Source organism: Brachyistius frenatus, unplaced genomic scaffold, assembly GCF_029030835.1.
Source record: "Brachyistius frenatus isolate BFR_SWC_R1_liver_20210118 unplaced genomic scaffold, ASM2903083v1 Contig_281, whole genome shotgun sequence".
Taxonomy (NCBI): Eukaryota; Metazoa; Chordata; class Actinopteri; family Embiotocidae; genus Brachyistius; species Brachyistius frenatus.
In genome coordinates this window covers 66,396-94,353 of record NW_027210880.1, presented here as the reverse complement: position 1 = coordinate 94,353, position 27,958 = coordinate 66,396, and the positions used below count along the sequence as shown (strand labels likewise).

Below are 27,958 nucleotides of genomic sequence, written 5' to 3'. Positions count from 1 at the left end.
GAAAACATGCTTTTGTTTTGAAGGTTCTCAGTGCAAGACTGAGAACCTGAACGTTCAGGTGGACACACCCCCTTTGCATCACTGACCTGCAGCCGCAGCGGATTCTCCAGGACTTTCAAGGACTCTCCAGGACTCTCTAGACCAGCATGTCGGGCATCGCAGCCACCCTGCAGCACCGCCGGGAGAAGGACCAAGGCGTCGGCTCCAACAGCCAGGCAGTGAAGTACCTGAACCAGGACTACGAGGCTCTGCGACAGCACTGCTTCGAGACAGGCCGCCTGTTCCAGGACGACACGTTCCCGGCGGATGCCTCCTCTCTGGGCTTCAACGAGCTGGGCCCGAGCTCCTACAAAGTCCGGGGGGTGCGCTGGGAGAGGCCGAAGGTCAGTGCCGCTTAAAACGCTCATTATTCTAATGGAAGTTCGGTGCAGAGCGTAGAAACACTCAGGCCTGTGACACCTGACTCCATTCTAAAAATGGTCAATTTAAAGTTTTACAAACTTCTGTTCGGCTCACAGACAAGAAAAACTTAATCTGACCAAAGAAACCTTTTACCAATGAGTCAAACCTGCTGCCACTGATTGATTGATTAATTGACTCAGTGATGAACAGTAAACATCTGAAAGTTCAGGTGAAAACTAATGTGATTAACAAACACATGATCAATAATGATCTGATCCAAAGTTTCCTTTGTTTTCTGTTTTCTGTCATAAGACAAAACAAAGGAAACTTTTCGGAGCCTGCTTGACAAAGAGACTTTCCAGAGCAGCAATGCAAACAAGAGGAAGAGACAAATCCTATTTTTCCATCAACAAGTCATGTTAAAAAGTCACACACACACACACACACACACACACACACACACACATTATTATTATTATTATTATTATTATTATTGTTGTTTTGGTACTCTGTGGTTTGTGCACAGGAAACTGTAAAAAGTCAAGCAGGTTTTTGTTTATTTGTCAAACTTTTAACGTCGCTCACTGAGGTCTAGGGCTGCTGAGTTTGTTTTAGTCTTCTTTGAGATTTCAACGTTGTTTTTAATTTGTGGAAACGAAGCTGCAGCAGAAACAGGAGCTTCTAGTTATAATAGTATTCTTTAAATAGGTGTAGTGAAGTAACCAACCAATGCAAGTGCAAGTGATTATTTCCGCATCTAATTGACGACTCCCCTGTGTCCTTATCTTGTGACCTACAACCAGCTCTGTATTACCATACGAAAGCAAATACAAAGGGAATGGGAGTGACTGTCAACCGTTTGTCAACTGTATTGTGTAAGGGAGAACGGAGGAAGAGGAAAGGGAGGAGAGGACTGCTGGGGGAAACAAGGCTGGGTAGAGCCCGGCTGGGGTTAGGGTTGCTGGACACCTCTCTTTGAGGGTGCATGTAGTTGCTCCTTCTTGCAAGAATAAAATGTCCGATGTGTTTGATTTTGAACCAAGCCTTTTGAGTAATTTTTCCAACACTTGTTCAGCCTGCTTCTGCTGCTTGGCACCTTTTTGTCCCAATGGTTCATGCCCTCTGTTCTTGGCCGACTGGTTTTTGTAGTCCAGGACCGGATCACCTCTGCAGGACCTCATGTTTGTTTATTACTGTGTTTCTGTGCAGGAGTTGACCTCTGACCCTGAGTTCATCGTCTCAGGAGCCACGAGGACAGACATCTGTCAGGGAGCTCTGGGTGAGCAGTACCTACATAACAAACTAACCAGCTAGCTAACAAACTAAAAAAAACTTACAAAATTACAAGCTAGTTAACAAACTAACAAACTTACGAGCTAATTAATGAACCAACAAACATAAACCTTTATGACCTCCAACAATTCTGTAAACAGAACACGTCACACTCACAGGAACACAACAACCTTAAAGTGCAGTACCACTGAGGACCCCTAGGGGCTGTCTCCAATAGACTCCCATTGAAAAAGCATTAAGTTCTCTCCTGAAATACAAAGTCAGTGAATGTTTTCCACAAGTCATCATGGTGTCATGAGATAAATTCCCTTGTTCTGATCAGTGTTCTGGTCCTTCTGGAAATAATTCATCATTCATTACTAATTGGGGGCGGGTCTTTTTGATTGACAGGCATGTCTTTGTTAGCCGTTGGTCGTGTCTGGTTCTGATCTGTTTTTTTTTTTACAACAAATAATAATTGACTAATCAGCTAAATGATTTATTAATATTTTATTTATTTATTTGACATATCAGAAAGTGATTTTCATCCAAAGAGCTTCACAACAGCTGATCAAAATATGATTAAAAACAGGTTCTGTGTCGATCAGTGAATCAAAGAATCGACTCGTTGCTGCAGCCGTTTGTGCAACAACAGAGACACCTGAGATGGAAAATTCTACTCAGCTGGGTGTGTCCCTGTGTGTGTGTGTGTGTGTGTGTGTGTGTGTGTGTGTGTGTGTGTGTGTGTGTGTGTGTGTGTGTGTGTGTGTGTGTGTGTGTGTGTGTGTGTGTGTGGGGCTCGGCGAATTTCTGTAGTCAGAAAGAGTAAACACACTGACAGTGGGCGGGGGCTCACTGATGTCATTGTGTAAACAGTTTCTATGGTAACCAGGGGAACACCTGTGAAAGGGCAGCCAATGAGAACAAAGTGAAGAAGCAGGAAGCGTAATGATTGTTTCAGTCAGCAAGCGGATCAGAACCAAACCGACCCGTTCACAACCTTTTCTATGATGTTCTGTCGGAGTTCTTCCCTCCAGCTATTGGGGTTCTCTGTGAAGTTCTAAGGTTCTGTTGGGAGAACTTTACAGTGATAAAGAACCCTGAGATGATCGATTGTTGGTCTGACTTTAGCCCCGCCTCCTGTCCACCTGTCCAGGTGACTGCTGGCTGCTGGCTGCTATCGCCTCCCTCACCCTGAATGAAGAAGTTCTGACCCGAGTCGTTCCACATGGACAGAGCTTCAGGGACGGAGAGTACGCGGGCATCTTCCACTTCCAGGTACCGACGGAGGGTTCCGGTTCACATCAGAACCTCCAGGAGGTTCTGGAGCGACCCGGGACATTAGTCACATCCTGTCCACCCTGAACACGTCACCCAGCTGTCCCTCTGTCTCTGTCCGTAGTTCTGGCAGTTCGGGGAGTGGGTGGACGTCGTGATCGACGACCGGCTGCCGGTCAAAGATGGAGAGCTGATGTTCGTCCACTCGGCGGAAGGAAGGGAGTTCTGGAGCGCCCTGCTGGAGAAGGCCTACGCCAAGTGAGAGTCCGGGTCTGAGAAAGAGGCCTTTTCTATCTGTAAAATAGAAAAAGTGCCTCCACTTCCTGTCTTCTGAGGGGCGTCGCTGGCCCTCAGGGGGCGTCGGCTCCTCGAGTGTTGATGTGTGATGTCACTGCAGGTTGAACGGCTGCTACGAGGCTCTGTCTGGAGGTTCGACCACCGAGGGCTTCGAGGATTTCACTGGAGGAATCGCGGAGGCCCATGACCTGAAGAAACCCGATCCACATCTGTTCCACATCATCCAGAAGGCTCTGAGCCGAGGCTCCCTGATGGGCTGCTCCATCGACGTAAGAGGGGCCAGAGTCACAAGTGTCATTTGTAACAGCAGTGAACACGCCTCCAGATGATACTGAAACCACAGGAAGTGAAAATGAATCGTTTGTTTGTTTCAGATCACGAGCTCGGCAGATTCGGAGGCGGTCACCTCTCAGAAGCTGGTGAAAGGCCATGCCTACTCTCTGACAGGTGCATCTCAGGTGAGGACATGCCCACCGACATGCACCGCCCTGCCGCAGCACGGAGAGAACAACCTGCAGTGTCTGTTCTCCTGAACAAAACATTTCCCATGAGCCTTAGCGGCAGCAGTCTGAGGGCTTTTTAATTTACAGGAAGTGTTTCAAGCTACAACATTAAAGGATTCTGAATTTAGATAAGATTAATTTTTGTCTAAAAGTCGCAGAGCTGCTGCTGAGAGGTCAAAGGTCGCAGAGAAACGACCTCATTGTTTATTTTTATTTTGACTTCAGAGCTCCAAATGAACAACAGTTTAAAAGTGCTGAAGGTGAGTCAGGGGGCGTAACTCTGCGTGTGATTGGCTGCAGGTGGCCTACCGTGGAGACACGGAGAAGCTGATCCGGATCCGGAACCCCTGGGGTCAGGTGGAGTGGACCGGAGCCTGGAGTGACAGGTAATCTAAACTATATTTAAAAAAACCATCAAAACAAAACTGAGGTCAAATAAATAAACAATAACAACCCAACAATATAAAAATGAGATCAGAAAACAGAGAGGGGGAGGGGCAGGAATCCTAACTAACCTAAGCAGGTGTCAGGTTGACACCTGGAGCGCCTGTCAGCTTGTTTTGTCAGCCATCCCCTACATGCAGGGCGGAGACTGTTGAGCTTCAGAGTGATGCGCTGTTGCCACCTGCTGGGGGACAGAGGCACTTCCTCTTCCTCATTATCTGTGATGGTCTTCAGAATAAACGCTGCCCCAAAGCACCATGGGAACCTCAGTCTTCCCTGGTTTCTGGAGGGTTTCAGTGCCGAGGAGGCAGCAGCGGAGGGGACGACATGAAAAATGATACCAAACCGAGTCAACCGAGCTCACAGTGGAGCTCGGGGGGGGGGGGGACCTTTGACCTCTGACCTCTGACCTCTGACCTCAGGTGTGACACTGACAGTAAGCTCCTGCTCTGGTGTGAGTTAAGAACGTACTGCTGAAGAACAGAACCGGGCGGTTTCTCTTCAAAATGTCAGAACGAACGTGTTTCTTGTCTTGCTGACGTTCTCCGGCTGACGTTCTCCGACTGACGTTCTCCGACTGATGTTCTCTGACTGACGTTCTGCGTCTGATGTCCTCTGATGTTCTCTGACAGCTCCATGCAGTGGCGTTACATCAGCGATGAGGACAGAGAACGTCTGAGTCATCGTTCCGAAGACGGAGAGTTCTGGTAAGCCCCGCCCTGCTTCTGACTCCTCCCCTCTTGCACTGGGGTCACTGGGTGACTCCACCCTCCGCTCTGTCTTGCAGGATGTCCTTCTCTGACTTCCTGCATCACTACTCACGGCTGGAGATCTGTAATCTGACACCGGACGCTCTTAGCGACGACAACGTGTCCAAGTGGGTTCTGTCCAAGTTCGAGGGCACCTGGAGGAGAGGATCCACCGCCGGAGGCTGCAGGAACTTCCCCAGTGAGTGACAGCACCTTCAGTGATCAGTAACCTGTGATCAGACGTGTCCATGAGGCCGGCATCCTTCTCAGACTTCCTGCCGCCCGTTGATCCACAGACACTTTCTGGACGAACCCTCAGTTCGTGATCCAGCTGTACGAAGAGGACGACGACCCCGAAGACGGAGAGACGGGCTGCAGCCTGGTGGTCGGTCTGATCCAGAAAAACCGCAGACGTATGAGGAAGAAAGGAGAGGACATGAACACGGTCGGGTTCGCTATCTATGAGGTGAGGAGGAGGAGGAGGAGGAGGAGGAGTCTGATGCCTGCCAGTCACTGCTCAGGTCAAAGAGTCTTGCTGATGCTGTTCTGTGTGTTCTTGTGTTCCAGGTTCCTGCTGAGGTACGTGTCTCTCTCTCTCTCTCTCTCTGTGTCTCTCCACCTGTCTCTCTGCATGGCTGTGTCCTGTCTCTGTGTCCTGTGTCCCTGTGATAACCCGTCTGTCCCGCAGTTCTCTGGTCAGAGGAACGTCCACCTGAACAGGAACTTCTTCCTGCGTCACGCGTCGTCCGCTCGTTCCGAGACCTTCATCAACCTGCGGGAGGTGTGCAGCCGGTTCTCTCTGCCGCCCGGAGAGTACCTGGTCCTCCCATCCACCTTCGAGCCGAACAAGAACGGAGACTTCTGTGTCCGTGTGTTCTCCGAGAAGCAGGCCGACTTCCAGTAGGTGTGACAAAGGCTCCTGGTGGACGTCAGAGGAACTGCAAGCTGCTGCTCAGGGACTCATGACGCCACCAGCAGGGGGAGCACAGAAATATTATGGAGGCCGATTATTGACCATCGATAGGTCTCATGTATTGATCACCCCCCCTCCCCACCCCGCCTTGTAAACAGGAAGTGGTGTGTGTTCACGTGTGTGTTTGTTCCTGCAGAGAGCTGGAGGACCCCGTCGAGTCGCGGGTGAAGAAGGTGAGACGTTTTTGTGGACGGAGGACACGTCTGTCCCTCGTCTTTGACTTCTCATGTTCGTCTCCTTTGTTCACACGTCTGTGTGTTTATAGTGAATTTTTAATGTGTGTGTTTATTGTGTTTGTCGTCACCAGTTTCAGTGCAACATCTGTTAGAACGTCTGAACATGTCAGAACGTCTGTTAGAACATATGTTGGAACATCTGCAAGGCTGACCTGAGTCTTTCTCTGCTGCAGATCGAGATCAATGAAGAAGATGTGGGCGACCGCTTCAGAGGACTGTTTGGACAGCTGGCTGGAGGGGTGAGCTGCTCAGTGATTGGTCTGCAGTACTTCCTGTCTGATGTTGAGCTGCTCAGTGATTGGTACTTCCTGTCTGATGTTGAGCTGCTCAGTGATTGGTACTTCCTGTCTCTCAGGACTGTGAAATCAGCGCCTTTGAGCTGAAGAAGATTCTGAACAAAGTGGTGACCAAACGTAAGAAGCACAGGTCAGTGTTTGTACCTGCAGACGCACGGTTCACCTATTGACCCCGCCCCTTTCCTCTGTAACAGGATCCGACATCAAAACCAGCGGCTTCAGCCTCCCAACATGCCGCAACATGGTCAACATGCTGGATGTATCCTTTCAAAATACAACCACGCCTCAGATCTTTTCACTGTGACTGACAGTCAAACATAAATCAGTAGACCTTTAATTGTGAAAGTCCCTCCAGGTGTGACAGTAAAAGTAACTCAGTGATCATTATGCGACTCTTATTGTGACAGTCTCCCCCTCAGTAGGACTCTTATTGTGGAGTAAAAACAGTTCTGATTGTATGGCTCATGATGTGATTGATTGCCTGGATGTGAATGATTGATTGACAGGATGTGAGTGATTGACAGCGTGGTTCAGGATTGATTGACAGCTCCTGAACTGGCGGTGCAGAGGGACGGCAGCGGGAAACTCGGTCTGGTGGAGTTCAAGATTCTGTGGACCAAAATCGAGAACTACCTAGTGAGTTTCCTGTTGTTGTAACTCCCTGTTGTTGTTGTTGTTGTAACTTCCTGTTGCCGTTGTAACTTCCTGTTGCCGTTGACAGACTCTCTACCGTCAGAGGGACGTGGATAATTCGGGGACGATGAGCTCCACAGAGATGAGGGTCGCTGTGGAAGAAGCCGGTAAAACAAACTCTCCACAGACCCGTTTTGTTTGTTTGAGATGATCTCCATGTGACCTTTGACCCCTCTCTGTTCAGGGTTCAGTCTGACCAGTCCTCTCCATCAGGTCCTCGTGGCTCGTTACAGTGAAGCAGATCTCACCATCGACTTCGACAACTTCGTCGGGTGTTTGGTTCGTCTGGAGACCATGTTCGGTGAGTCATTGTAGGACGGACACCTCGTCTCTGTCTTCGTCTCTGTTCTGTCTTCATCCTGTTCCATCTTCTCTCTGCAGACACGTTCAGCATGTTGGACAAAGACAACTCGGGAACAGTTGAGTTCACCATAATGGAGGTATGAAGCTTTGATTCTCATTCAATCAAACTGGTTCACTCAGATGTGGCTCCGCCCACTGGAGCTCAGTTTATCCAATCAGAGAGAAGGTCCCAGACCTGATACTGGTCAGAGCATCTTATTGGTTCCACCCAGCATCACTGAGCCGCTGTGAACCGGGTCTATCAACCCTCCATCAACCATCTGCTGTCCAGGGGCTTTTATTTTGAAAATCTAAAACCATCAAAGCTGGAAACAAACGGTGTTTAAAGCATTAGATCATTGATCGTCTGTCTGATTCTCCTGCAGTGGCTCAATGTGTCCATGCTGTGAGGAACCAGGACCAACCGGACCTGGTCCTGATCCGGGAAACTGTGCTGTCAGCTGATGAACTGCCTGTGTGGTCTATAATCCTGCCTCTTGAAAAACACACCTCTTCTGACTTTACCTTGAACAGGAGAACTTTAGTAGCACTTAAAATGACACTTACTGATAAAACTTTGTAGTTTGGCTTTCTTGAAGAAATTGTATTTTCTTGATTCCTGTTGTTCTGGGTTTGTACCCTCATGGTTGAAATGCACTTATTGTAAGTCGCTTTGGATAAAAGCATCAGCTAAATGAAATGTAATGTAATGATTGGTCTATCATCCTGCCTCTTGATTGGTCTGTAACCCTGCCTCGCGATTGGTCCCTATACAGAATAAAGACAGATGTTAGGAGTTTTTTCAGTTTTTATTTCTTCTAAAACAAAGAAATGTTTCCCATCACAATAAACTTCACACCTGAGCCTGTTGTCCAATCAGTGTAGGCTGGCTGCAGCTATGGGTGGGGCTTAGTCTTCAGTAGGTGGGACTGTGATGTCACCAGTCTCTTTATGACATCATCCCTGTATTCTCTGACGGGCGAACTCCTCGGCCCACCTGAGCGCCTCGCTGATGTTACGACTACTCCCCGTTCCCTTGGCAACCAGGGCGGAACCCCCAGCGCTCCCTCCGAGGTGACGACACACCGCCACTGCCCAATCAGAGGCCAGGAGGGAGGCTGAGTCCTGCGGAGGAGGGAACGACCAATCATCGATCAATATCATCGATTGATCAAATGTTTTGTTTGTAAATATTCAGTCACGACAGAAACACATTTCAGAAACAAAAAACGACATTGTCACGGCTCTACCACCAAGCAGCCCCCCCCCCTCCCCATGATGTCAACAACAGGTGGTTACCTTGGGAACCTGACAGGCACAGAGAACCTTCCCAGAATGCCTCTGGTGAGCAAGCAGCATCACGTGACTGAGAGGACTGACGAAGTTCAGCTGGTTTACAGTTTTCATCAGCACCTGCAACACATCATCCATTATTGATCGTCCTCATCGATGAGACAGCAGGAAGAGATTCACACATTTAAATTGATGAGTCATCGATCGACCATCAATACAGCTGACTGAATATGTCTGAGTCATTGATCAGTCGTCAGACCGCCGCTCATTACACGAGCCGACGAGGTCGCGAGCAGTGTGTCGGACTGTCTGGACCTCTGCAGGTCTACGTACCGACAGAGAGTCCGTCTCCACCGAGTCCACCAGCAGCTGCTTCCTCTCAGTCTTCTGCAGCAGAGTCTGAGCTGTCACTGCAGCCTGAGCAAAGCATGATGGGAAAACAGCGTCAGAGCAGCAGCAACACAGCCAACCTCTCACTGTCATGACTGACGTGTGTGTATTTCAGGTGTGTGTATCTCAGGTGTTCGTGTAAATCTCAGGTGTGCATTCACCTCTGCGGTCTCCATTTTCCTGACGGCCGTGTTGCTGGTCCTCTGCAGAGCTCGGAGTCGACCCTGCAGTTCCCTGCGCTGCCACTGGGGGATGGGTGTGTTATCTACAGCCTGTCAGACACAGCACAGGGTCAAACAAAATATATTTAACTATTGTCTCACGTGCTGCAGTGCATCATGGCTAGAGTACTTACATCAGAGAGCACGCCCACCTCCTTGGAAAGATGCTGGGCGGAGTCAAGACTGGACGGGGCATGGTCTGACAGTCTGGCTGACAGAGAGTCAACGTCCTGAGACAAAGCCTGGCCCGCCTCCCGGGCCTGCAGGCACAGAGAGGTTAAAGGTCAAAAGAGCAGTCCCACATTTCATTCACTCATTTGAACCATGTGGTACCGACCCGTGCTGCTTCCCGTCCCGTCATGGCGACGATCCGACTGATTCCCTTCACCATCTGTCTCTCTGAGACGATCACCAGGTCTTCGATGGCTCCGGTCTGCAGCAGGTGACTGAACACAGACATCCTGTTAGACCACCTGGACCTGCACCTTCACCTGTACATAGACCTGTATATGGACCTGCACCTGGACTTGAACTTGGACTTAGACCTGCACCTGGAACTTCACTTGTACATGCACCTGTACACAGACCTGTATATGGACCTGCACCTGCACCTGAACCGTGACCTTGCGCAGTGACTGGAGCAGGTAAGTGTCACCCGGTTCACCCTGTCATCAGACAACCTGACCGGCTGTGTCTGCAGTCTTACTTCCTGTGTCCTGTCTGAGCTCAGGGAAATGTGAGAGGAGGAAAGGTGTGTCTCACGTTCCACAGCAGAGCTCTACAGACGTCCGTCTGTCCGTCTGATTGTCCAGCAGATCGGAGACCGGCACCTCCACCGACACCACCCGAACAGGGTCCGGATACACCTGCAGAGACAGGAGTCAGCACACCTGAACACACGGACACACCTGAAGACACCAGGAGAGACGGGGTGAGACAGACAGACTGTCAGGTCACCTCGTCCACTGTCCTCAGTCCACCAATGCTCCGGGCTCTCTGCAGAGGAACCTCCTGGCTGTGGACGATCTGATTGGCCGAGATGATGTCGTTAACGCAGGTCTCTACCTGCTGCAGCTGAGAGACGCTCAGAGAGCCCTGAGGACAAACATGAGACTGTGAGACAGCTCAGCATCTAAGTGGGGACGAAGGGAAGCAGGAAGGAAGTCTGACCTTGACACTAAAGTCAAAGCGCAGGCGGTCGGCTGACACGTGAGATCCTCTCTGCTGAACGGAAGAACCCAGAACGTTCCTCAGAGCGAAGTTTAGGATGTGAGTCGCCGTGTGTTTCACCATACAGGACAGTCTGTGGACCTGAGACACAAAACACGGCTGAGGACACCATTTATAAATAATGTAAACACAGATTTAATGAAAACAAACCAAAGACAACATGTTAAATGTTGAAACGGAGAAATGTTAAAAAAAATATCTGCTCATTTTGAATTTTATGGCAGCAACACGTTTTTAAAAAGTTGGGGCAGGGTCATGTTTACCACTGTGTTGCATCACCTCTTCTTTTAACAACACTGTAAATGTTTGGGTACTGAGGAAACCAGTTTCTGGAGTTTTGAAAGTGAAATGTCCCATTCTGGCCTGATATAGGATTTCAGCTGCTCAACAGTTCAGGACTCTTCTACAACAGAGCCATGCTATTGTAATATGTGCAGAATGTGTTTCAAATTTTGATTCATCAGACCACAGGACAGTTTTCCACTTCATCTCAGTCCATCTTAAATGAGCTCGGGTCCAGAGAAGCTGTCCCAACTTTAAAACAATGTTTTGCTGCCATCAAATTAAAAATAAGAATATATTTTTAATAAAACAATAAAATGTCTCAGTTTCAACATTTGATATGTTGTCTTTGGTCTATTTTCTATTAAATAAGACTTCATTCTGTTTTATTTATATACAGCATCACTACTGTTTTCAGTCTGGCAGGTGTGTACTAAGCCCAGGTGTGTTTACCTGGTCCAGGTGCAGATGGACCTGGTCTCCGGTCTTCAGGCTGTCGGCTGTCGTCACCTGATGGACCACATACCCCCCAGCCCGGACCACTGCCTCCACAGGGTGCAGCACGTCCTGAGAGACAGGAAACACCTGCAGTCACCTTGACACACAGCACACACTCTTCCCATGATGCACCGGTGTGAGCCGTCAGCTGACCTGCAGCCCATCCTGGGTGAAGTAGCCCTGGTCATGTGACTGACCCCCCTGCTCGGAGTAGAAGCAGGTCCGGTCCAGGACGACTCCACAGCGCCGCCCTTCAGGGACCTCCGTCACCAGAGCCTGGCCGTCATACAGAGCCACCACTGCTGCACGGCATGCTGGGAACACTGGAAGGAGGGACACCGAAGGTTAGCAGTCTGAACCACGCAGGTCAGGTGTGTTACCTGTGCAGGTGGGACTCGTACCGTATCGGCCCCGGTCCAGTCTGTACCCGTATTTGAGGCTGTCGTCGGTGTGAGGAACCCCGAGACGCTGCAGCTCTGCCAGGCTGAGGACGTCCAGTGTCACCTGGGATGGCGCACCTGTCTCTGACACCACCTGAGAGACAGTGATGACATCATCTTTTACCTGAGTCCTCTCTTCTTTCACAATAAAAGCCTTCCCCTTCACAATAAAAAAAACACCGCTTCCCAATAAAAGCCTTCTCCTTCACAATAAAAGCCTCCACTTCACAATAAAAACCTTCTGAACAGTGAAATGATGTCATGCCATAATCTCTGGAGGTTTTGGAGAATCCAGGTGCATTATGGGATCTGAAGTCTGTGTGTCTGGGCCTGACAGCAGATTGTTCCCACATTCACAGCCACGAGTGAAGCGCCACCTTGTGGTTCTCATCGATCAGTCGGTCCAGCTCCTGGCGGTCCACCCGAACCCCTCTCTCCTCCAGCATCAGGTCCACAAGATCCAGAGGAAAGCCCAGGTCCCGGTGCAGAGACCAGGCCACCGAGGCTGCAACAGGAAATGGGTTGGTTAGACTTCCTGCCGCTTTCACATTAAAACGTCTCTGATGCTGTTTGACTGTTCCACAACTTCCTGTCTGCATTTACACATTAATCTGGACCAGGAGAACTGACCGGGGAAGACGCCATGTTTGTAGTCCTTTCTGCTTAGCGTGCGCTGGATCAACCTGCTGCCCCGCTGCAGAGACGACAGGAAGTGATCCTCGTTCTCGTTGATGACGTCCACGATCTGGAAGAGAAATACCAACTTCCTGTGACGTCATCGACTTCAGAACCGTCTGGACGAGTCTCAGATCTGGTTTAGTTTCTGACAGACTCACCCGGTCTGCCTCCCGGTGGAGCTCCGGATACACATCGCCCTGCAACAGAAACAAAGAGAGTTTCATTGACCTGGGTGGTCCTGTATCTGGTCCAGGATCAGGACCTGGATCAGGGCCCTGATCTGGTCCTGGTGGGAGATGTGTTTTACCAGTAGGTGCGTGACAGTAGGAACCAGGCTGGCCAGCGCTCCCTGAGGAGCCCGGAGGACCTCAACACAGAAACGAACCGCCCGGCGCAGAATCCTCCGGAGGACCAACCTGAGGCACAAACAAACAAACAAACAGATAAACAACGCCGCCACTACGAACACATGGCCTCCCGTACCGACAGCTGATTGGACGACTCACTCGGCGCCGGACATGCCTGGATGAACTCCGTCAGCGATGCAGACCGATAAGGTCCGGATGTGGTCGGCCACCACTCTGTAGGCCAAGTCCACCTGCCCCCCGTCTGCTGCCCCCGACCTGCCGCCGTACGGCCCCGCCCTCGACCTCTGAGGACACAGCAGACACGTCACCGTGACAACAGACACGTCACCGTAACAACAGACGGGCTGGCGGGATGCGTACCTGCTGGATGGCGAGCAGCAGGGGGGCGAACAGGTCGGTGTCGTAGTTCGACCGTTTCCCCTGAAGGACGCTGACCAGGCGTTCCAGTCCCATCCCGGTATCCACGCTGACCCGGGGCAGCCGCCGCAGACTGTGGTCCGCCTCCCTGAGGACACAATGACCCGGGTTCATGTGGTCTGACCCGGTCCAGGTGTGTGTATGACCCGGTCCAGGTGTGCGTGTACCGACCTGTTGTACTGCATGAACACCAGGTTCCAGATCTCCACCACATCCGGACTGTCGGCGTTGACGAGCGCGGCAGCGTCTCGTCCCCCCACGTGGTCGTAGTGGATCTCGGTGCAGGGACCGCAGGGACCCGTGTCCCCCATCTCCCAGAAGTTGTCCCTGAGGCCGAAGGGCAGGAGGCGCCCGGGGGGAACCCTGAGGAGGAGAACCACATCAGCTGACCCTGAACCGGACGGACGGACCTCCAGCTGCAGACGCACCTACCCGAGGTCCAGCCAGATGTGTCGCGTCTCCTCGTCAGCTGGTAACCCGGACGCCGCGTCCCCGCCAAAATAAGACACATACAGTCTGTCTGCAGGTATCCCATAATGCTCCGTGAGGAGACTCCACGCCATCAGACACGCCTCCTCCTGAACACACACAGACTAGAGTTAGGCTCCTCCCCCTGAAAACAGAAAGGTGAGCTCCAGCCCCCCTTCACCGTAAAGTAAACAGGAAGTGCCCCTCACCTTGAAGTAGTCTCCAAACGACCAGTTCCCCAGCATCTCAAAGAAGGTGTGGTGGTAGCCGTCTCGGCCTACGTCATCCAGGTCGTTGTGTTTGCCGCCAGCTCGGACGCACTTCTGACTGTTGACCACTCGGCGGTACGATGCCATCTGGCTGCGAGGGTCAGCCGTTCCCAGGAAGATGGGCTTGAACTGGAAGCAGACAGAGAAACTCTCTTCATCTTACATTCATCTGGACTGAAGGAGGAAGTGATTTGATTTTGGGGGTCAAAGGTCGCGGTGACCTCACATTAAAAAAAAAACCCAGTTACATAGAACCTGTTTCCTGTAATCCACATGTTCATGAAACCCTCCTCAGGTGAGTCCAAACAGGAAGTTAACGTACTGAAACATTTCAGGTCACAGGTGTGTTCACTACTATCGATGACGTCCCAGCCGTAAACACACCCTGCATTCAGAATCGCATACTAATTATTTTTACTTTTACTACAAACTACAGCGACCCTCAAAAAGTATGTGCGGTAGCATGAACAGCTCGAGCAGCACGCTGGCCTGCAGATTGCAAAATAAATAGGACATCCTGGTCCTTTGACGTCCTGCGTTCCAACATCCACACTACATACTATTTAGTACGCCAAAAAAAAAAAAAAGATTCAGTATGTCCCAATACATAGTATGTTAAACGTAGGATGCCAAAAGTACCAGGATGTCCTACTACATTCGATCTCTCCTCGAGCTGTTCAAGAAGAAGAAGAAGGAGGAGGAGGAGGAGGAGGAGGAGGAGGAGAAGAAGAAGAGGTATTAAAAGGAAGCGCATCCTTATTCCTTTTACTACAAACGGATCGCAACGGATACGACAAAGTGGGTCAAAGTTCAAGATGCATTATTTTTATGATGACAGTATGTCCCAATTGTACACATACTATATGCAACAGTGCATACTTTTTCAGAGTAGCGGAAGGGGCGGAGCCACCGGCGTGAAGAATTTTCAAATTAAGGCATCTGAGGAAGCTGCAGCTGTTCCTGACCACCATATCATTTTTAGGTTGTTTTTTTTTTCCACTGCTGCTGATCTACAGGAGAATCGGTGTGTTTATTGAGTGTGTTAAACAGAGGACACGAAAACACGTTTATTTATGAGGCAAATAATTAAAGCTGCAGATGTTTTTGGCGGGTGATGTGTTCCCATGATGAGGTCATTTCCAGTCAGTGCAGAGCGGCAGCGTGATTTGAAACAACACAGTAAGAGTCTCAACATGGAAGAGCACTATTAGTTAGTATGCTGAGGAAAGTATGTCATCTGGAACAGAGCTATAGAGTCTGTTGTCATCATCAACTCTGCAGCTCTCACGCTCTTATTTTGAAGGTGTTGGACCGGAACGGACCGGACCGGGTCTGTACTGACCTGGTTCATGCCGGCGTTGACGAACAGCAGGCTGGGGTCTCCTCTGGGACGGACCGGGGAGGACGGGACCAGCAGGTGTCTGTGTTTGTCCCGGAAGAAGTCAAGGAAGGTGCTGCGGACCTGCGCGGCCGGCAGCTCCGGAGGAGAGCCGCTAAAGGGGCTTGCTGAGCCGGCGGAGAGGAGTCCCGGCGGCCCGCTGAGCGGCCGTAGCCTCCGGAGGATCAGCGGGAGCATTTGGGTCAAACCGAGACTGACCCGGACCGGAGCGGAACCGTGGTGACCCTTACGGAGACTACAGGCTATGAAGCGCATGCGCACTGCGACCTTTTCCTTCGTCTGGTGCGGCAAAAAGAGAGCTTTGCCGCCACCTGCTGGTGAGACCAGCCAGTCCGCGCTCAGTCCTGCTGGGTCTCTTTCTTCTTCTTTTGATTTTTATGGCGGGTGCATTACCGCCACCCACTGTATAGGAGTGTGGACCAGAGTTACCTATCCCCTTGTGAAAAAATAAAAAAATAAAAATAAAGGTTGTACCAATTCAGTGAACTAAATTATTTTGTTCAATCTTGCTTCTTTCAAGTATTGCAACACACTCCCTTCTCCTCAGGGTATTGCATCTTTTAGATGAAGTTCCTCAACTCCCAGCTTCGTCTTCAGCCTGTCTCAGTCTAGTGTGAATTTCTGGCAACGACAAATGACATGATCTACAGATTCTTGTATTTTGCAGTAGTCACATTGTCCTGTTGGGTGTTTATTTATTAATTGCATTGCTTTGTTAAGCCTTGTGTGTCTGACCCTAAGTCTGGTTAATATGTATAATAAAATATAATATGATAATAATTTTCTTCTGTGGTGCTTCTTTTGGATGTCTTCACTATACCCTGACTTCTCTCTGAATAGCATAAAGGTGTCTTCCTGTGTCCCAACTGTGCTGCCATTCCTTAACAATGTTTCTTTTGATTATTAATTTAGCTTCTGCTTTACTGAATAAAATGTCTGTACTGTACTGACACTGCAAAGTTTGTTTTGCTAATTTATCTGCTCTTTCGTTTCCCTTTATCCCTCTGTGTGCTGGCACCCACATAAATTATACAAAAATACACATATTTTTAAGTCGGAACAGTGATTCGTATATTTCATTGATTAAATCCTGCCTGTTATGAGATGTGAATGATTATAATTACAATAATGCTGAACTGGAATCTGAACAGATGATGACCTTTTTGATCTGAACCTCCTTCACTCACTGCAATGCTGTTAAAATGGCCAATGTCTCATCTGTATAAACAGACCACAAAACCAGTTCTACCTGTATTAGGATCTTTAGATCCAGCCGTGTATGCTGTGGTAAATGACTGAGTTAAAAATTATTATCAACTGAGTGAGGGACTGCTGTTTGTCATTCGTTCATATTCAGCTTTTTTCACCATAGACTGTATGTAACCCATATATATATATATATATTTAAATATATGTATATTTATATATAGGCAGAAGTAAAGACGGGCGTCTCCCCGTGAGACACATCCATGACAGTGACAGGAAGGATGTTTCAGTTCCGCTCTAATGTTTTTAGTTTTATCATGAAGAAGGTATTGAAGTCATGACTACTGAAGCTGAGAACAAACCTGGATTCTTCTTCTCTTCTAATAATGATCAATAACTTTCTTTCTTCTATGCTATCAGACTGTCCATCCAGGCAGGTGACGTTCTTTAGATTAGAGGAACACCACTTCCCGTCCAGCTTCAAAGAGCGTGTTTGTGAGGAGCCTACTTTGGTTCATCACTGATTGTCAGAGGAAACATTTCAGAGTAGTACACAGAGAGGCTGCAGCACTATCAATGAGAGTCAGAGAGGCTGCAGCTCCATCAGTTAATGTCATAGGCAGAGAATAAATAACAAACATGAACAACAAACTTATCAACAACAAAATGATCAATAACAAACTGTTCAATAAAAAACGGATCAGTCCCAAACTGATCAATAACAAACTGATCGGTGGGTTCTTCGTTTCTTTTCTTTTACAATGTAGTCTTGACATTTTCGAGCCTCGGTGGCACCGTGAACGCCTCTTCAGCAGTCAGCGGCCCCACGCGCTCATCAGTCGAGATGAAACTCACCTGCGGGCTCGACCTGCAACCTGAACGGAGGTCCGAGAGTTCCCGGTGAACGTGGAGGTGGACCGACGGCGGCGGGATGCAGAAAGGCCTGAAGAAGTACTTCGTCAACATGGACGAGTACCTGTCCAGTCTGGGACTCTACCGGAAGATGGTGGCCCGGGACGCGTCTAGTCTGTTCCGGGCGGTGTCCGAGCAGGTGAGCCAGGGACCTGAGGGGGACGGGGGGTTATTTCAGTTAAAGTCACGATATGTAAAAGTTCTCGATAAAAAAAAAAACTTCAGACCGTTTACAGATCGAGCAATTCAGTTTATACATAATCAATAACAGAATATCTGTTAGCTGCAGCTAATCAATAAATTGTGCGTGCGCGTGTGTGTGCGTGTGCGTGCGTGCGTGTGTAGTTGTATTACTCTCAGAACTACCATCAGAAGATCAGACAGGAGTGTGCTGACTTCATGAGAGCCAATCGAAGCAACTTTGAGCCGGTAAGTTCAACCAATAACTGAGTAACTAGTTAGATATGTAACTAGTTAACGTCTGACTAGTTAGCTGACTAGTTAACTACACACATCTTTAACTGACTAGTTGGTTGTATGACTAGTTAACTGAGTGTCTAGTTAGCAGGAGGACATGTTGACTGGCTGACTAATTAGCTGTATGACTAGTTTGCTCTATGACTAGTTACCTGACTGACTAGTTAGCTCGAGGACTAGTTAGCTGACTGACTGAGAGGATGCTGAGAGAACTGTGAAGTCTGAAGTGTGTTCACTGCAGGAGTTTTCCATCACCTGACCTTTGACCTCAAGCTGTGTGACGACATCACCTGACTCTTCTCTGATCTGGTGGCAACTGCAGGTAGAAAGTACTCGAGTAAAAGTACTTGGTTACTCACAGAATCCAACCTGTCATCTGTTCTGCAGTTCGTTGAAGGCTCGTTTGAGAAATACCTGGAGCGTCTGGAGGATCCTAAGGTGAGCTGCTGTGACCTTTGACCTTCAGCTGCTGGCAGCTGCCTCACCTGTTGGCAGTGTGTCAACAGTGTGTGTGTGTGTGTGTGTGTGTGTGTGTGTGTGTGTGTGTGTGTGTGTGTGTGTGTGTGTGTGTGTGTTTCAGGAAACGGTGGGTCAGGTGGAGATCAAGGCTCTGTCTCAGCTCTACAGGTGAGGTCATCAGACACGCCTGAACACCGGCTGTTTCTATTGGACACTTTTGCTGTCAATCAAAATCACTTCATTCAACAATCAAATCAATATCATGTTACAGATGACATCACATTCAAAAGTGTGTGTGTGTGTGTTTGTTTGTGTGTTTGTTTGTTTAGGCGATGCTTTGTGATCTACCGTTACCCGGGGAAACCAGCCACCGTGATCTCGGAGGACGACTTTGTGGACAAGGTGAGGACAAACCACAGTGGTTGCCATGGTAACACCTGCAGCAGGTGATGATGAACTGGGACTTCATTGGGTCACATGACACTCACCTTTGAGATGCGGTTGGTTGTTTTCTGTTGCCTAGGTGATGCTGTGTTGCTCCATCAACGGTCACTATGACATCGTTTATCTGAGGAGTTACCCTGCCTCCGCCGCCCTCTGTCAGTGTGAGTGCGGCTTAATGATTGACAGGCAATGGGTGTGTGTGTGTGTGTGGAAACAGAATAGGTCATAAGCTCCACCATCTTTGTGTGTGTGTGTGTGTGTGTGTGTGTGTGTGTGTGTGTGTGTGTGTGTGTGTGTGTGTGTGTGTGTGTGTGTGTGTGTGTAGCTCTCTTGTACGAGCTGCTCTACTCTCAGGTGTTTGGGGTGGAGGAGGCGGAGCTCTGTCAAGCCATGGAGGCCTTCAGGGTAGGGGGTCGTCGCTATAGAAACAGCCCATCAGTGTGTAGTGATTTTGACGTTGGCTACGACACACCTGAGGACCGAGGACAGAGGTAACACCACCTCTGATTGGACAGACCGACTCTGCCCTGTGATTGGATCATTGTCGTCCAATCAGATCGGGTGTAGAGGCGGTCTGTAGACGATCACTTGCTCACATCAGGTGTGTTCGGTTTCTGTGCAGGGAGGAGGTGGAGTCGGGTGGAGCTGCTGAGGACAAACCTCGAGGGGTGATGGACGACATGAAGGTGGGCGTGTCATCGTGATCCGTGTTCACCTGTTGTTGTTCACATGTTGGGCTGCAGCGGGTGAATTAGCGCCCCCTGCTGTTTATCTGACCGACGTTTAATTGGTGTTGTTGCTCAGCCTCATGGAGAAGCCCCGCCCCCCTCCAGACTCAGCCTGCCCTACAAAGTGATGAAGTCTCTGGACGGAGAAGTTTACAGAAACCTGGAGTTTGACGTGTGGCAGGACACCTGTAAAGGTACGTCACCTGACGCTCCTCTGACGGCTGATTGGTTCTTCTGTTAAAGTCATTCTGTTAATGAATGATCAGCATTCATTTAAATTGGCTGACATCTGATCACGTGACAGAGTGCTTATCATCCCCACCCCGGCATGCACTGGGGCGGTCTCACTTCCTGCGTGTTGTTTCCGGGCTCATGCTGCTGCACATGTTCAGTAGTGCTCCTACGGAGGGATGACATCACAGCGACGGCACTCTTCCCAGACTCTTCCACTTCCTGTTTACTGCAGGCTGGTTGTAGTACTGAGAGTGACCACCAGGTGAACGTTCAGCAGCGCTTCAGATCCACGAACACGTCCATCAGGCTGCAGTTTGTTCTGCATGTCGTTGTTTTTATGTTTTATAATTTTAACTTAAAATTCAAAGTCCCAGAATCTTTAGACTTTAAAAACACGATCAACTATCCCTCACGCACATCCAGCTGACTGTCCCAGGACTCGTTGCTATGATAACGGATCCAGTTGATGTGAACGAGTCCTCCAATCGGACGAAGAGCCCGAAGTCTGTGTAGCATGCAGATTAAAGATGTTTCATGAAACGTGACACTCGCGTCGTCACGGCGACACCTCACACACTCGCTTCCTGATCGAGGGTCGTCGGCGATTATGATCAGGTCACCTGATGGCAGGGGCGGAAACACCCGAGAGATGGAGATGACTGACGGCAGTGTAATCTGATTACTGTGTGACAGAGATGCAGAAGACGGACTACATGGTGTTCGCAGGGCGGCAGTACTTCCTGGGAGACAAGTGTCAGGTAACCGACCTTCTCCTGAGGGATGCCTCACTTCCTATTCCTTACTAACATCATCATGGTAAAGTAACAGCTGTCTCTAGCGGTGTGAGCGTTCATAGGACCAACACGGACAGAACCAAACTCGGCTGCAGGTCTGAGCCTCACGTGTCTTGCTGGGTTTCAGGTGCGTCTGGAGCCGAAGGGGAAGTACTACAACGCCTTCATCCAGGAAGTAGGAACACACTCGACAGCCGTCACCGTCTTCATCGAGGAGCTGGGAGAGAAGTAACGCACTCGCCAAACCCGAACTCCCTGGATCAGAGCCAACCAGTTAGCCGAAGCTCCTGAAGTACGTCGGGTTAATGTTAATGTCTCCCTCTCTGTCAGACACCTGGTTCCTCTGACGGACCTCAAACCTGTCAATCCAGTTCCTGCCTGGAACGTTGCTGCTCCCACCAGGAAAGGAGATCTGGGTACGTTTAGTTTCAGTTTCTGTTATGCTTGACCCGGACGCCGTCCGCACAGACCATAACCGTCCACACCACATCGACCTGTCCTTGTCTCTCTGTCAGACCCAGACTCGCGTGGTCAGCGTCATCACCGCAATCGGTACTTCAGGAAGTCTCGGGGCAGCAGTGGAGTGAAGGGGGCGGAGTTGTTAATGCAACCGCCTTCTTCTTATGGAGGCCACGCCCCTTCTGCTCTGCCTCCACGCTTCCAGCCAGCAGGTCACCCTCGCCCTCCCCCTCCTCCATCACCTGGCGCTATGACCTACGACCCCTACGCCCCCCCACACCACCACCACCACCACCACCATCCCACAGCCAGACCTCCTCGCTACGGACCCTCAAGGTGGGACTTCACTCATCACCCACAGCAAACATGTGACCGGCCTCGTTGTAGTCCTGGACCGCTGGAACCGAATCAGAACAGATTCTGATCGATTAACTGATGAACTGATCGTCTGAATTAGTTTAAAAAAAAAAAAAAGAAGAAAATTATTAATGAAGAATCCTGTGTGTGTGTGTGTGTGTCTCTCTCTCGCTCTCTCTCTCCCACCTGTCCCATGGATTCTGGTCAGAAGCTCCGCCCGTTTCCTGAACCGTCACCTAATTGGTCCCCAACTGACCTATCACTACCACCCCGGCAGGAGATATTACCATGACTACGAGAACTACGCCTTCAGGTCCCGGTAAACAGCTCCGCCCACATTTTGTTGGTCTGTTGGTGTGTTTGATGCGACACACAAACACTGATGATGAAGGTGGTGATGGTGATGATGAGGATAATGATGATCTCCTCTCTGTGTTTAGTCGTAGTCGCCGTCAGCTGACACTCAGTAAAGAGTGTCAGTTTGGTTTCCCGGCGGAGGAGGGGGAGGATTCAGCTGATCTGGATGCGTCCATCACCTTCTACCAGCTGGACGACACCAACGACAGCGTGTTCCCGCCGCTGACTGTGAGAGATCCTCTTCATCCTGATGATGATGATGAAGATGATGATGATCAATCAGATGTTGTCTCCTCCTCAGGGCCCATCTGTGGCTCCGCCCCCCACCATGGGAGCCCCGCCTCCTCCCTCAGGCTCCACCTACAGAGTTCAGAGAGGCTCGGGCACCCTCCCCCCCGCGCCTCCCCCTGGGAACACCGCAGCCTGCTCCTCAGAAGAGGATCAGGAGGACCGGAGCACTGTGGAGGACCAGGGTGAGGACCAGCACTCTGTACACTAGGGGGCGGTACCGAGTCTTACGGGTCTTTACAGAACCAGGGGGCAGTACAGAGACTCTTAACTGAACCAGGGAGCGGAACAAGTTTTTACAGAACCGGGGGGTGGTACAAAGTCTCTACAGAACCAGGTTAGAACCGGTTCTGTGTCTGACAGGTTCTGGTGTTGGTGTCAAGTCGTTCTTCAAACAATAAAATCTTTATTAGAACCTGAAGGACAGACAGTGTCCTCTGATGTCCCATCAGTAGGTCTGGGTGTGGACCAGGTCATTGGTTATTGATCGTTGATTTGAACCGTGGAAGTAGAGAATCTTCTATCAGAACCTGGTGGGTTTTCATCTGCTTTTATTTTGGTGGTAAAGGTGTGCTGTACTTCCTGTGTGTGTTTGTGTCAGCGGAGTACACAGAGGAGTACATCTACAGCCCTCAGGGTGAGTCCCACGCACGCCGCCACCGCCGCCATCTCCACTGCTGCAAACAGGAAGTGACTTAAAGTTCTACTGTTTCAGATCAGAGCTACCAGCCGTCAGGTGTTTACGCTGCTGCTGTTGAACCCGCCTCCAACCAGGTAACACACCTGACCTTTGACCTGCCAGCTGGTCAATCCGCTTCAGTTCTCCTGAAAGGTCTGTGCTTTTCTGTTATTGTGAAAGGATGAGCAGGAAGGAAGGACGGCTGACTCTCCAACCAGACCGGAGCTGAACTACAGCTTCACCCAGCAGGTGGTCTTCAGCGCACACACGCTACTTCATTCATTCATCTCGTGCTTTTTTTTAAATGAATCAATCGTTTGAAAATAATCTTCAAACATTTTATTCAGACTACAGGTTTAAAAAAACCGGAATCTTGAGTTCACGTCTGTGACGAAGAAAAACAAGGAATGTTTCGCTGTTTTTCATGTCTGTGTGAAAATAAACGAAATTATGACTCGGTTATCAACATCGATCGATGTATTGATTAGTTAACATGTTCTGGTTACTGGTTACCAGCCTGATCTGTGTTCTTCTGTCTGTAAGATCTTTAGGAACTTTAACACTGCTGCTGCCCCCTCTGGTCACCTGATGAACTGCTCCTCACAGCATTGTGTGTGTCTGCGTGTTTCAGGTGGTGAAGCCATTGGCAGTCATCTGCTCTTCACCTTCCTCCTCCTCTTCCTCTCCCTCCTCTCCATCATCACGATTACCTGCAGCTGCTCACCTGCCGCCGGCTGCACACACACAAACACGCTCAGGTACACACACACACACACACACACACACACACGCTCAGGGACACACACACACACGCTCAGGGACACACACACACACACACACACACACACACGCTCAGGGACACACACACGCTCAGGTGCAGACACACACACACACAGTAATGGGATGTTTTGTCTGCAGTTGCCATGGCGATCCCAGCTGCCTCTCCCTGGTTGGTTAACGAGTTGGGTGAGCCTCTTTGCACTGTGGTTACTCCGCCCCCTTACTCCTATGATCCCAACGGCAGTGATTTACCCAGAGGTCAGAGGTCACAGCTTCAGTTCACTGTCAGTAACGTGGAGCAGTTTGTGTGACTCGGTGTCTGTTTTTGTGTTTGTGTGTACAGACTGCAGAGTCCTTCAGTACTATTTCAACCTTGGAGTCCAGGTAAGAGCCACACCTGCAGGAAGTGATGTCGGATGATGAGTGTTGATGTCTCAGGTGTGTTCACCTGTCTGTCCACAGTGGAGTCATCAGAACTGCTGGCAGCAGCAGCAGCAGGTGTACTCCCTCCCCTCACCTGAGGCCTCCTACTCGTACCAGCACTACACGCCCTACCTGAGCCAGGACCCCCCCCTGCACGGTAAACCCCCACCCCTCTCTCCTTGCCCCTGATTGGCTGCTGTCTGATCACGATAAACCGCTCACTTAGCTGTGGTGAGTTAGTGACCGGACGGGTTGTTTAGCTGGTTAATAATTCACAGTAAACCATCTTCTTCCCCCAGCTGCCCCCCCGTCTTTCTCCGAGGCTGGCCGAGGCCCCCACCAACCCCCCCTCTCCTACCCAGAATCTACCAGGGATGGACAGACAGAGGGACACGGCAGCGGTCAGTACTGACGAAACACCCCATAGTAACATGCGGCTGGTTACGCCGAGTCTCTGTCAGCAGGTGGTGAAGCATGGACTGAACATCTGGATACAGCTGTTGCAGATGATGTCAGCGCTCCAAAATGCAGGAAAACTGCAGCCAAACGAGAACAAACTGAGCTGTTCTGTCAGCCCACCTGTAACGACGTCATCAGTCGAACAGATGAACTCTAGATTTACTTTTAGAAGTATTACTATTAGAAGAACACAAAGTGGGAGCTAAAGCTAGCCAGCAGCTAATCTAGCACTAACATAGATGAAAGCTTGCAAATGACGATGTTGAATTTTTAACATTAACCGTCTGTACCTTTTGGATGTCAAAAAGCAACACTTCGACTGACTTGACTTCTTTGTCTCCTCCCACCCTTTTAGGCTCCACCCCCTCTGCAGATGGCTCCGCCTCTTCCAGTAGCCCCGCCCCACCAGGTTCTGCCCCACCCTCTGCTCTCCTGTACCCGGATCAGGCCCTCGCCCCTCCTCCGCTGCTGCACCTGCCGTATGAAACGCCACCCCCAACACCCTACCTGACCTCAGCCCCTCCCCCGCTTACTCACCCCACCCATCCTCACCCCTCTCACCTCCCCCATCACTCCTCCTACCACCCTTGTCTTCCCCAATCCACCCACTGGGGATCTCTCCCAGCTGGAGGCCACGCCCCACGGGTGTACTGTCCCGCCCCCAACTCCGCCCACGTAGTTGGTTACATCACTGCCCCGCCCCCCCACCACACGGCCACACACTACATCCCGTCCACTATGTAACACGTATTAGCTCATAGCTGACGTTATTTCTGTGAGCGGCGATGATTAGCCACCGTAAGCTAACACAAGAGTCAGCGGGAAGTATTTTCCTCAGGATGTACCTGAGGGAAAAGATAAAGTTTCAAAATACAAAATTTAAAAAAATATGATTGAAAAGATAAATGTTAAATGGGATTGTCGATTGAAAATGTTTGTTCACGTTTTTTTTTAGCACATTAGCGGTTAGCTTTTTTTTTTAAAATGGCTCAGTCGGCCTTAGAATCAGTGTTTGTGAACAGTAGCTCGTTTTGACATTACTGAAGTCGTCCGTTTATTGTTTGACTCGTTAGTTACAGCATCTTCTGTTACCCTGGCGACGTGCAACCTGAGCCATAACTGTTGCATTGAAAAAATGAGGATATAATTTATTTGTTGGTCCGTTGTTTATGTTGTGAGCGTTGGCCTCCCTATAAGAGAGGGGCGGGGCCTCCTCCTGGTTGTAGCCAGTCCCTGTTTGTTCTGGGATGTTTTTGTGTTAATGTTATGTTCAATGTTTTGTTGTTTGGGAGAATAAAGGTTTTTTTTCACCAGCAGGTGAGGATTTTCTCACTTTATTTCCATGACGATTGCAGAAAACTGACGAGTCAGCAGCACAAACACAAACAGAAACAGAAGTACATCCAAACTGTATTCGGCAAACAATCCGACCTTCACATGATCCGGATCAGAAGAGTTCATCACGTGACTCTTAATCATGTATGTCATTAACGCGTTCTCAAATTCTCATGACGTGTTTAAAGAGTAAATTATCTTCCTGTCGTATAAATACAACAAATAAAACGAGTACAAGACTTCGGAGCTCCAGTCTTTGCTGCAGAATTCAGACCAGGTGAAGTCGGCAGCATCAGTTACCGTGGCGATGTTACTGAGCGCTGTTTGGTCTCCGCCTCACAGGACGGAGGTCTTCGGTCTGATATCGACCTTCACACAGTCGTCAGCTGGTAACCAGGGAAACGTGGCTTCAGCAGCAGCTGATGTTCAGGAGGTGTCTTCACAGACACGGTCGTCACGGTAACAGCTCTGCGGGGACCTCCACGGTCCAGAGGTCTCGGGCTCCACGGGCGCTTAGCGGCTCCTTCAGCCAGCGAGGGTTGGACAGGTGAGTCAAGTGTTTCTCCTGCAGGCCAATCAGAGCGGCCGACCGCTCCAGGCAACGTAGCTCCTCCTCCTGCAGGGACGCGGGGCAGAGCCAAGTCCGGCCCACATCCACCAATCCTGAAAGAGATTTAGAGACAGGTGACGCCTTCATGGACACCTGGTGATCCCCACAGAGGGACACCTGGTGATCCCCACAGAGGGACACCTGGTGATCCCCACAGAGGGACACCTGGTGAAAGAGATTTAGAGGGACACCTGGTGATCCCCACAGAGGGACACCTGGTGATCCCCACAGAGGGACACCTGGTGATCCCCACAGAGGGACACCTGGTGATCCCCACAGAGGGACACCTGGTGATCCCCACAGAGGGACACCTGGTGATCCCCACAGAGGGACAGGGACGCTTCATTTCACCTGCCACCACGCCGCGGCCGAACCGCTCCCCGGACTCCAGGAGCGCTTCTATCTGATCCCGGTTCATCCCCAGCGGGCCGCTCAGCACCGCCCTCCACTCCTCGCCCTCCCAGTCCCGCCAGGCGATGTGGATCGCCAGGGTTTGGTTCTCCAGGGGGGCCAGCACGGGCCTCCAGCGGCTCTCCACCGTCTTCACCCCGTCCAGAACCAGACCGGCGAACGGCTGCCGGAACGACAGGCACCACACCTGCACCATAGTACCTGTAAATGAAACGCACCCCCGGTTAGTCTGCAAATCAAACTAATTGAGGAAGTTGTTACGTCGTTATTTCGCCGCCGGATGGAGCCGATATATTTATTCCGCCTTAAAACAACCGCTTCATCTCCGCGAGACTCAAACTTAAAAGCTGACAAACTAGGAAACGTTCATTTTCATCATTCTTAAATGAAATTTGGCACAAAGCGCCTTCCCTCCACGATGAGAGGCTGCACAGCGGGAAATCGTTTGTTTGCAGCTCCTTAATCTGTACCGCTAAATCGAAGAGTAAAGGCTCAACGTGACGGTAAATATCGGTTATTTAAAGCGAACAGACCGGAAGTCTTCCGGACTTTGAACAAGCCCCAGACTGCGCTGCTTTCAGTCGCTTCCGCTTCTCTTCTTCTTCGGTGGATATGATCGACTCTGCTTGCACTCCTCAGGTTCGACACGGTACTCCGGTTACCATGGAGATCCAGATGTCGAATCAAGTTTGAAACAAAAAGATAAAAAATTTCAACTGAAAGCAGAACAATAAAAAATATTTAAAAAAAAAATAACAAACTACAACCTGAAACATTTTAAAACTGTGATGAACAAATATTTCAATGAATTTCTAATTGAATTGTTTCACTCCCGTTATTGGTTTTCTAATTATAAATTATATCATCAATATTTGTTCTCCTGTGAATTTTGTGCCTTAAAACAAAATCGAGTTTTAATTTAGGAGAATGAAAACCTGAAAGCTGACGTCAGTCGCTTTTATGTACTGAAGATAAAACAGACCTGATGAGCCTCCTCAGGCTGTAAATACTGATGCTGCTTTTATTTGATGTTCCCCATGTTGAAGTTTATTGAGGCGACGAATGTGAACGTTCAGCAGTTCTCTATAAACACACAGAACTGAAAACT

The 27,958-nt window shown here is 49.8% G+C and overlaps 4 protein-coding genes across 4 annotated transcripts; 2 read left to right on the top strand and 2 right to left on the bottom strand.

The window, feature by feature from the left end:
- The first annotated feature begins 84 nt into the window (after nucleotides 1-84).
- On the top strand, nucleotides 85-8,281 carry LOC138634836 (calpain-2 catalytic subunit-like). The gene is made up of 21 exons (XM_069722012.1): nucleotides 85-383; nucleotides 1,612-1,681; nucleotides 2,831-2,952; nucleotides 3,077-3,210; nucleotides 3,350-3,518; nucleotides 3,624-3,707; nucleotides 4,053-4,138; nucleotides 4,829-4,903; nucleotides 4,984-5,144; nucleotides 5,242-5,411; nucleotides 5,513-5,524; nucleotides 5,634-5,845; nucleotides 6,055-6,091; nucleotides 6,328-6,393; nucleotides 6,510-6,567; nucleotides 6,645-6,709; nucleotides 7,018-7,086; nucleotides 7,172-7,250; nucleotides 7,328-7,444; nucleotides 7,525-7,583; nucleotides 7,872-8,281. The coding sequence occupies exons 1-21, from the start codon at nucleotides 147-149 to the stop codon at nucleotides 7,893-7,895; spliced, it is 2,106 nt and encodes a 701-aa protein (XP_069578113.1). The 5' UTR covers nucleotides 85-146; the 3' UTR covers nucleotides 7,896-8,281.
- aars2 (alanyl-tRNA synthetase 2, mitochondrial (putative)) lies at nucleotides 8,282-15,740 on the bottom strand. Its single transcript, XM_069722011.1, has 22 exons — nucleotides 15,382-15,740; nucleotides 13,980-14,168; nucleotides 13,735-13,880; nucleotides 13,474-13,665; nucleotides 13,246-13,390; nucleotides 13,024-13,169; nucleotides 12,825-12,933; nucleotides 12,676-12,714; nucleotides 12,470-12,584; nucleotides 12,217-12,344; nucleotides 11,801-11,933; nucleotides 11,553-11,722; nucleotides 11,355-11,468; nucleotides 10,560-10,700; nucleotides 10,347-10,484; nucleotides 10,152-10,255; nucleotides 9,727-9,835; nucleotides 9,524-9,649; nucleotides 9,330-9,440; nucleotides 9,112-9,195; nucleotides 8,785-8,898; nucleotides 8,282-8,610 (listed from the first exon to the last, which is right to left on the bottom strand). The coding sequence occupies exons 1-22, from the start codon at nucleotides 15,691-15,693 to the stop codon at nucleotides 8,443-8,445; spliced, it is 3,033 nt and encodes a 1,010-aa protein (XP_069578112.1). The 5' UTR covers nucleotides 15,694-15,740; the 3' UTR covers nucleotides 8,282-8,442.
- A 1,835-nt stretch (nucleotides 15,741-17,575) lies between these two features.
- Nucleotides 17,576-25,238, top strand: alg13 (ALG13 UDP-N-acetylglucosaminyltransferase subunit). Its single transcript, XM_069722085.1, has 25 exons — nucleotides 17,576-17,695; nucleotides 17,902-17,985; nucleotides 18,421-18,471; nucleotides 18,614-18,660; nucleotides 18,822-18,894; nucleotides 19,016-19,097; nucleotides 19,262-19,427; nucleotides 19,559-19,622; nucleotides 19,741-19,858; nucleotides 20,592-20,656; nucleotides 20,820-20,920; nucleotides 21,023-21,108; nucleotides 21,208-21,487; nucleotides 21,717-21,827; nucleotides 21,949-22,093; nucleotides 22,167-22,338; nucleotides 22,755-22,790; nucleotides 22,869-22,927; nucleotides 23,013-23,081; nucleotides 23,464-23,590; nucleotides 23,751-23,870; nucleotides 23,956-23,996; nucleotides 24,075-24,192; nucleotides 24,335-24,436; nucleotides 24,850-25,238. The coding sequence occupies exons 1-25, from the start codon at nucleotides 17,576-17,578 to the stop codon at nucleotides 25,236-25,238; spliced, it is 2,826 nt and encodes a 941-aa protein (XP_069578186.1).
- Nucleotides 25,239-25,794: 556 nt separating this feature from the next.
- Nucleotides 25,795-27,938, bottom strand: LOC138634839 (protein EOLA1). Its single transcript, XM_069722014.1, has 3 exons — nucleotides 27,384-27,938; nucleotides 26,791-27,051; nucleotides 25,795-26,492 (listed from the first exon to the last, which is right to left on the bottom strand). Exons 2-3 carry the CDS (start codon nucleotides 27,044-27,046, stop codon nucleotides 26,284-26,286), a joined length of 465 nt encoding a protein of 154 aa, XP_069578115.1. The 5' UTR covers nucleotides 27,047-27,051; nucleotides 27,384-27,938; the 3' UTR covers nucleotides 25,795-26,283.
- Nucleotides 27,939-27,958: the final 20 nt, after the last annotated feature.